The sequence below is a fragment of the Talpa europaea genome (assembly GCF_964194135.1).
Source record: "Talpa europaea genome assembly, chromosome: 7".
Lineage (NCBI taxonomy): Eukaryota > Metazoa > Chordata > Mammalia > Eulipotyphla > Talpidae > Talpa > Talpa europaea.
The window spans coordinates 107,289,097-107,298,213 of record NC_140074.1 but is presented as its reverse complement, the minus strand read 5'-3'; the positions used below and the strand labels follow the sequence as shown (position 1 = coordinate 107,298,213).

General features: G+C 49.8%; 1 protein-coding gene across 3 annotated transcripts; it reads left to right on the top strand.

Moving 5' to 3' along the window:
* Positions 1–3,172: 3,172 nt before the first annotated feature.
* ZNHIT3 (zinc finger HIT-type containing 3) lies at positions 3,173–8,715 on the top strand (the record flags this gene model as incomplete). Of its 3 annotated transcripts, XM_084237373.1 has the most annotated exons (5): positions 3,173–3,258; positions 3,513–3,544; positions 5,945–6,025; positions 7,273–7,356; positions 8,358–8,715. In XM_084237373.1, the coding sequence occupies 5 exons, from the start codon at positions 3,173–3,175 to the stop codon at positions 8,537–8,539; spliced, it is 465 nt and encodes a 154-aa protein (XP_084093499.1). The 3 variants fall into 3 exon arrangements, with proteins under 3 accessions (XP_084093499.1, XP_084093501.1, XP_084093500.1); XM_084237375.1 differs by lacking the exon at positions 8,358–8,715 and having other exon boundaries at positions 7,310–7,347; XM_084237374.1 differs by lacking the exons at positions 5,945–6,025; positions 7,273–7,356.
* Positions 8,716–9,117: the final 402 nt, after the last annotated feature.

The following is a 9,117-nucleotide window of genomic DNA, read 5'->3' as shown; positions in this document are numbered from 1 at the left end:
GACAGCAATTTTGGTGGAGGTGAAGACAACTTTCTCGTGTGTCCCACACAGGGAACTCGACTGTGGGACAGGGGTCCAGTCACAAGCAGCAAGTCACTGCTCAGCTGTTTCAGGAGAAGCACCCTCTTGCCTCTGGGGAGCCCAGTGAGGATGGTCAGAATGGCTCACCAGTGAGGCCAGCCAGCAGCTTGCTTATGAGCTAACTGAGTGTCTTTTTGTTTTGTTTTCTCATGGCTCACCAGTGTCCCAGGCACATGTTGTAGGAGAGTGTCTAGGCATTTTGTGATGTTTTACCACTTGGTACTGCTGTCCTTGTTACCGCCAACTGGCTTTGTGACAGTAGTAAGAACCTTCTTCTATTTCCTTTCAATCCTGGATTTAGGTGCTAATACTTCCTCTGTGCATGGCCTTTGTGGAATACACAGCAAATTGGGAATATCTCCCAGTTCTGACTAGGACATGGTTTCATTTCTATAAAATAATACATTTCTATAAAATAAATATTTTTTTAAAAAGACTTTATTAGAAACTCATGCATGAGGGAGTCAGTGCAGGAAAGAGAATATTACTTGATTCCCAGAAGGGAGTTAGGAGGAGATATTTATTTATTTTAGATTTATTTTATTTATTTATGCAAGAACTGGGGTATAGGCCAGAAGTATGGGGGGGTGAGAGGATTCACTAGAGACAGAATGGGGAGCAGAACAGGCGGATGTACTGAAATACACTGCTGAGAGGAGCAGCGGGTGAGACAGGAAAGGTCTGCTGTGCCATGTGGGTAGCTCCCTGGCCAGGGATCTCATGGTGCAGTGGCTGCTGATAGCTTCATAGTGCTGAGACTTAACCCCTTGTGCCACCAGGGAGGCCCCAGCAGGAGGTATTTAAAGGGTAATCCAGGAGCTGGGGAGCAGATCAGTATTGTTGGGGTTCAGGTGGTGGGATTTGGTGTGTGGGGTTCTTGGGTCCCTCAAAGAAAGAATTCAGTCGATATTCCTATTCATCAGCCCATGGAAAGTTTACTGAGAAAAGGAAAAAAGGGAGAGATGCCTGAGTAGCCACAGGCAGGCAGGAGAGCTGCATTTTGTCAGGTAAGGGCTATTTTTTTTTTAATAGTGTTTGTTGGCAAAATTATTGTGGAAATTATTACCTTGGGGTCTGATTGGGGTTGGTCTTCCATGACTGGTAATCCTCTCTGCCCCCACTTCTGGCTTATAATCTTTTCTTACCCTAACTCAATTCCTGGAAATTTCCACAGCCAGTTTGGTTTAAGATTCATTAATTGCCCCTACCCCTACCTCTGGTGTTTGTCCATGTGAGACCTTCCATTCTAAATTTTTCTACTCTCAGCTTCCATCAGCGTCACAGGTTGTTCTGAGTTGGGCTGTGCGCAAGTGGTTTACATTCTAACTGTACGTGTGGGATCTGCTTTCTCCCTCCAAGAGATTGTGAGATAATCATTAGTTAGGATCTAACACTTTGTCTTATCAAGGTGCCTCATGGTCAATGTAGTGTGCCGAATTGCTCGGACAGGGCTCGCCAGTCTGTGATTTAATCTACCTGTTCAAACAAGACTGGGGCCACCCAACCTGCAAGCTCACAATTTCTTTTACCTGGGCTGTCTTAGCATCAGCCTTCTTTTTTTTTTTTTTAAAGATTTATTTAATTAATTATTTATTCATTCATTCATTTATTTAATTATACAAGCACTGGGTACAGTCAGAAGTGCGGGAGGGTGAGAGAATTCACCAGAGCCAGAGCGGGGAGCAGAGCAGGCAGAAGGACCGAAGTACACTGCTGAGGGGAGCAACGGGCAGCAGGAGAGGTCTGCGCGCCATGTGGGACCCTCCCCTGCTGGCCGGGGAGCAGCGGAGGATGGAACCGTCGCTGCAGAGGCTGCGGGCAGCTTCGCAACCCAGCGCTGTGCCACCGGGGAGTCCCTTAGCATCAGCCTTCTTGACTGCAGGTTTCTTCTCAGCCTTTCCACTACCATCCTGCAAGATGGGAAAGAAAACTCGGGTCACTGAGTTGAGAGTCTCTTCTGTTTTCCTGTTCCTTTTCTCTCTCCACTCAAAGTCTTATATCACAGAGGACAGAGACTGCATCTGCTAGTCACTGGGTGTCACCAGCAGCTGGGCAGTGCAGAGCTCACAGAGCTCAGTGAATATGTGTAGGGTAAATGAAGAAGTGCTCAGGCTTTTGCGACATTGGCCTCTGTGGCTATCACCTCTGGCCCTGAATGCAGGAGGCGCTTGGAAGCGTGGGCTCAGAGCACACATGCCTGATGTTGGACACCTGGAATGTGGTGTGGGTGTGCGTGAGTGGGTACACCTGAACCTGGAGGCTGAGCATTTAAGGACAGCATCACAAAGGATGGAGGGTGGTAGAGGCCCAGGCAGTGGAGTGCAGTGGAGAGTAGCAGAGAATGCCAGAGAGCGCCCCCTCCCTGCACCTGGTTATTTCACTACAAATGGTGTAGAAAGATCATTAAAAGCCTGAGTAAACCACCGAGGGCTCCAGGACTCTTTTGCCAGCTCTGCCCTACTGCCTGCATGCACTACAACATGGTGGTGGCCAAGCCTCATCTTTCCTCCAAAAAACCTGACCTAGGCTGGGAATGGAACTTCCTTTGTGTCCCTGTGATCTAGCCTGTTCTGATCTGATGTGGTCTGTACTTCTCATTTACAACTACAAATCTTGCTTAGGGACATAAAGAGAGAAGTAAATGAATGGAGAAACAAATCCATTCTTGAATGAGATAATTTTGTACAGTTGTTAGTTTTCTTGAAATGAGTCTGCATGCAAGATTCAGAAAGTGTGAACCAGAAGTTAAAAGAAATTTAGTCCCCTGTATTCTTTTAACATGAGGGGGAGCTATAGACCTGTACAGCGGTGACTGCAAGTCACATGACCAGGTAGGAACTGGGAATGGGCTACAGAACAAGTTCTTTGCGGAGTGACCAATCACCTCATATGCAGCGGCTTGATGTTCCTCGAGTATATCGACTTTCTCTTTATCAGGCCTTAAAGAACGAGCAGGATCCATCCATTGCTTTTGCCTGCCAGTGACTGCTGCGCGCTGATTGGCTCTGGCTCAGGAAACGGGCAGAGGGCGTGCACGTGCGGCCGGCGCGCAAGCCCGGCGCGGGCGACTCGGCGAGTTGTCGCCGGGACCATGGCGTCGCTCAATTGCAGCACCGTCGTCTGCGTGATCTGCTTGGAGAAGCCCAAATACCGCTGCCCGGCCTGCCGCGTGCCCTAGTGAGCGCGGCGGGGGAGGGGCGGCCCCGTGTGCGGTGGGGTGGGGGTGGGGACGCGTGCCGGGGGTGGGCGGAGGGGCTTCCGCGTGCCCCCCGGGCTGACCCCGCGCCCCCCGGGCTGACCCCGCGCCCCCCCCGGCCTGACCCCGCGCGCCCCGCCCCCGGGTTGACCCCGCGCCCCCCCCCGGGCTGACCCCGCGCCCCCCGGGCTGACCCCGCGCCCCCCGGGCTGACCCCCCACGTGCTCTGTTGCAGCTGCTCCGTGACCTGCTTCCGGAAGCACAAAGGTAAGGCCCGGGGTCCCGCCGCCCCGCGTCCCGCCGGCGTCTCGGGGACGTGGGCCCCGCCGTCCGCTGCCGTCCGCTCCCTCCCGCCTCGCCGCCCGCGCGGAGTGCGGCTCTGCGGGGCGAGCCTCCGAAATGTGAGCGGCCAGAACCTTCTGCGGGCCCGGCCTGGCCTTCCGCGGGCCAGCCTCTTTTCAGCTTTAAAAAATAGGCCCCGCTTTCGCCGCAGGACGCTGCCCTGTTTCCTGGCGTTGGCAGCCTGGCGCAGCCCCTCGCCGCGGGCGGAAACGGCGCGGGTTGAGATTAAGGTCGTTTTCTTTCGTTTAAATAACGCCCTGCCAGAAGCAGACTGATTTACAACAAGGAACGTAGCGCTTGGCCTGTTTTTCTGCAGGTTAAATCTTTCTCCAGTGTCCAGCCCTTTTCTGTCGTTTTGAGACCCTTTTCCGCGACCTCCTCGGTGCGCTTTTGTTATGAAAGTTCCTCATGGGTGGTTTGCTACTAGTTCCATCCCGTCCAGCCTCTGGTGGTTTACCGCTGTAGGTCTTCATCTTTCTCTGCCTGGTCACTTCTTACCCCCAGCCTTCTGCATGTTTTTTTTTTAAAGATTTATTTTTATTTATGCGTACAAGAAGTAGAGTGTAAGCCAGAGGTGCAGGAGGGTGAGACGATTCACCAGACACAAAGGAGGGAGCAGAACAGGCAGATCCACTGAAATACACTGCTGAGGGGAGCAGCGGGTGAGACAGGAGAGGTCTGCTGTACCATGTGGGTCAGCTCCCTGGCTGGGGATCAGACTCATGCTGCAGTGGCTGGCGATAGCTTGATAGCTCTAATACTTAACCCCTGAGCCACCAAGGAGGCCCCCATCCCCCTTTTGTTTTACTCTGATACCTCCAGCGTTTTCAAAAGAAACCTTTCCACTTAAGATTGGTAAGAAGTTGACTTGTGGGGCCTCCTTGGTGGTGCAAGGGATTCAGTCTCAGCACTATGAGGCTGTCTGCAGCCACTACAGCACTAGTTCTAGCCTGGCCAGGGAGCTAACCCACATGGCGCAGCAGGCCTCTTTAGTCTCATCTGCTGCTCCTCTCAGCAGTGTATTTATTTCAGTAGATCTGCCTGTTCTGCTACCCACTTTGTCTCTGGTGAATCCTCTCCCCTCCCTGTACCTCTGACCTGTACCCCAGTTCTTGTATGCATAAATAAGTAAATCTTAAAGAAGTAGACTTGCTTTGCTGAAAATAGGGCCAGGGAACTGGTTTGGAACAATTCCCTCTCGCCCTGTAACCTGAGAGACCTGATGCAATCTGGGGATTTTAAGTCTGCTGCTGTTGGGTGATTTTTCTGAAATGCAAACTTGAGCTGCTCCTTCCTTGAAAACCTCTCTTGGCAGAGGTAGGCAGTGCTTCTTACCTAGCTATTCCTTTTCCTTTGGGAAATAGTTTACAATATTTTTTTTAATTTTTTTTAATAGAGGCATGTTTTTATTTATTTATTTGTTTGTTTTGTTTATACATGCACTGGGTACAGTCAGAAGCGCGGGAGGGTGAGAGAATTCACCAGAGCCAGAGCGGGGAGCAGAGCAGGCAGAAGGACCGAAGTACACTGCTGAGGGGAGCAGCGGGCGGCAGGAGAGGTCTGCGCGCCATGTGGGACCCTCCTCCGGTGGCCGGGGAGCAGCTGGGGATCGAACCAGCGCTGCAGAGGCTGCGGGCAGCTTTGCAACCCAGCGCTCAACCGCTGCGCCACCGGGGAGGCCAATATTTTTTGTTTTCAAAGTAGCTGAGCGGGGTTGCTGGTATTTGTAGTAATTTGTGTTGGCTAAAGATACAGCATGCAGCCCTATAGCACTGAAGACCTTTACCCTGAACACCATAGCACCCTTGCTGAGAGGCACCAGTCTAAAGCCCAGCTTCCTGCACGTGGCTTTTTACTCCAGCTTCTCCTCTCCCCTCCAGCCACTTGCCAGACTGGCCTTGCCGTTGCTCTTCACCATCTCCTTGCACCTAATCCTTTTTTTTTTTTAAGGATCTGGTCCAATCATAGACCTTTCCCTCTGCCAGGAATGCTCTTACCACCTGGGCACGCCTCTGTCAGGACTCCTCTCTCAGCCCCCTCAGGTGATTTAGATCAGACCCTTATCGATATCTCTAACTGCTGCTCTTATGAGGAAAGCCCTTTGAGGTGCGCCACATGTCTTTCATCATCTTGTTTTCGGGCCACATGTCTTTCATCATCTTGTTTTCCCTTAACGTCCCATTGGTTTGACCTCTCACTTCATCTCCAGCCCCACCCCCGCCCCATCCAAATGTGTACTTCCCACCTACATGCTAACCTGCTGGGGAGGTGCTCTCTTGTCACTAAGTGGCCGTGATGTGCTCCTGAGACTTGTGTTTCTTTCAGAGGAGTGCAAGCCTGAAACTGTGGAGAGAAAAATAAGACCAGCCCTTGCTACAAAAACTAAATCGCCTATAGAAAACCAAGGTGGGTTGGTTGCCTTCAAACAAACCAGCAAACCAATCCAGGAAAGGGTTTCAAATCAAATGATTTGGAAGGAAAGAGACTTAGGCTGGGACAGGGAGTAAGGAGATTACTGGGGAGCTTCCTTAGCCTTGAGCAGCAGGAGTGAGGGTCCATGTCAGTGGGGGTGAGGTTACAGAGCTGCCTGAGTATCATTCAGGAGAAAAATGAGGGCAGGAGGCAGAGGGGGAGAAAGGCCCCATAGCTGTGGTTTGGGGGTGAGTGGTAGGCCTTGCTGGTGGGAGCATTCTTCAGTTCATGGGCCTGGCTGTCCACCTGGGCTTAGCCAGTGGGGAGCCAGCTGTTAGCCCCAGTCACTTTGCTGCTGCTGGGGGCTCCTCGAAGCTTGCAAGGAGCGTGGTCTAGCATCCCAGCCAACCAACCTTTTTTTGCATATGTCTTGGGTGTTTTGCCCCACACCATGCTCTGAAAGCAGCCCCTCCCAGAGCCACCAAAGAGGTATTGAACATTAACAGGAGGGGATGACCCCTTCTGCCCTTTCATGTTTGTTCAGTATTAACGGTCTCTGCCTGTGCTGAAAACAGGCTTCTTGCTTGCAGGCCTTTACAGAGTGTCTAGTTTTCTGGCCCATGCCAGGGCAGCAGCTGGGAGATAATCATTGGGAAATTAGGTGTCAAACCCAAAGACCACAAGATAGCAGAATAAGTGTGCACACTAGAATGCATTTGTTGCGTTGAAATCACCAATCTTTCATTTTTTTTTCCTTTCCTAAAAGGGGAATGTTAGTATCACAAATTCTAAAAATAGGTTATTTTATTTTGTCTCTACCTCCTTGCATGTCCCTATTACTGTTTTGTGTGTGCACATAAGTTTTTTTTTTTTTTAAAGATTTATTTATTTATACAAGCACTGGGTACAGTCAGAAGCGCGGGAGGGTGAGAGCATTCACCAGAGCCAGAGCAGGGAAGCAGAGCAGGCAGAAGGACCAAAGTACACTGCTGAGGGGAGCAGCGGGCGGCAGGAGAGGTCTGCGTGCCATGTGGGACCCTCCTCCGGTGGCTGGGGAGCAGCTGAGGATCGAACCGGTGCTGCAGAGGCTGTGGGCAGCTTCGCAACCCAGCGCTCAACCGCTGCGCCACCAGGGAGGCCCTGCACATAAGTTTTTTGTATCTGTTGGGGTAGTTGTTAAAATCTGGCGCTGAAACTGGCTCATTAGTCATAAGCTGTTGATTGTGTTCTGTGTTCCTTAGATGATGGTGACGACTCAATAGCTGATTTTCTCAATAGTGATGAGGAAGAGGACAGAGTTTCTTTGCAGAATTTAAAGAATTTAGGTAAGTCCCGTGCTTGTTTATGTTTATCTTCAACCACCGAGATACATTTCTCTCTTGCACAGAATGGAGTATTTTAAATTGGCAAGTACTCTAGTGTGTCAGCCTTCTTCCAGCCACATGATTCTAAACATGGGCTTCCACACCTCCCAGCTTGCCCTCTGTCTGGAAGCTGGCTGGGTGGGTTGGCAGATTTCTGCTCCTCTTTTAAGACTTGGTGCAAGTTCTTTCCCTCAGCTAAACTTTTCTTGACCTTTGTCTACAAGTCTGTCTCAGAAGTAGGCACTTTATCCGCTTCCCATGTACCTTGTAATTTACTGCTGACCACATTTCATGGTAATTTGTCCTCACACCAATCTGTAGGACAGGGGCCTGCGTTTACTCAACACATCCCTTGTGCTGAATTTACCACCAGCCTTTAGCACAAACCCAGGTGATGCCAGGGTTTGATTTTTTTAGAAGAGGGTCTTGGGTGTTAATGTGCAAGATCTCTGCAGGATGCTTAGTCAGTCCTCATAGCAGTTATGTATATAATTAATGGGCTGGTATAGTCCCTAAAGGTGTTTTCTTTTCATTCCCATCTCAGTCAGACTGACTGGTGGGGCTTTGCACCTAGTGCCATGGGAGTGAGTGGGGTTGGGACTGAGCTGGGGATGGGCGTGAGCAATTCCTGGCCGTGAACACCTTACTAGATGTCACTGTCCGGTCATACTCCTGCTCCACAAGCGTGCTAACAATGTAACACCTTTGTTCCTTCTTTGTATTTGTGCTGGTAGAAGACATTCTCTTTCATAGTTGAATGGCATAAGTTAAAATACTAAGAACAAGAATCTGTGATAGCATTTAACTTGGAATCATTTGATATGCTGATCTCACTGTGATTATATGAAGCACTGGGGTTAATTTGTAGGTTTAAAGCTTAAGGTGATGTAACATCTAGCATACTATATTTGAAATATCTCCATCTGAACTCAGATTGGCTTTTTTTTTTTTTAATTTTCAAGAGGAGTCTGCAGCACTAAGAAGCTTGCTGCTCAATCCACACCTTAGAGAGCTGATGGTCAGCCTTGACCAGGGGGACAACAAGGCAAAGCTCATGAGAGCCTGCATGCAGGAGCCGTTATTTGTGGAGTTTGCTGACTGCTGTTTAAGGATCGTGGAACCATCCCAAACCGAGGATTCTTGAGCTGGGCTGTTACGCTGCTGCTCAGGCATGTGCCAGACTTCTGGCTCCTTTGCCCAGGAGACCAGCTGTTGTGGGGCCTAAGCAAGGATCGGCATTTCCAGGATGCACCTTTCTGGCGGCCGACAGGCCGTGCTTCACCTCCGTCGATGCTGGGCTTGGATTTCAGGTAGAGATGGGGGTATGCATGTTGGCAAACTGAGCGAAAACTTGACATTTGAGTGGTTGCTTTCAAATATTTTATTTTTGGTACAGTTAAGGTACACATCATAAATGATATCATTTAGCAAGTTTCACATCTGAGTTAAAACTTGCTGTGTTACTAAATAAAATCAAGCTTTGGTAGTTCTCTAGTACAGTGCACCTTAATTACCCTTGGCTTTTAATTTGCTTGAAATTACATTAAATAAATCAACATATTAAATAGTAAGGTTTGGTTCCTTTCTAAGGAACTAAATGCAAAATTTCCCCCAGCCAGACTCTTAGAGCTGATTTTGCCTTTGTGTTTGGGTTGGGGTACCCCATTGTAGTGATAGGCAGCACTTAGTCCTCTGAGTTGTGCAGGCAGTGAGAGGTGACGT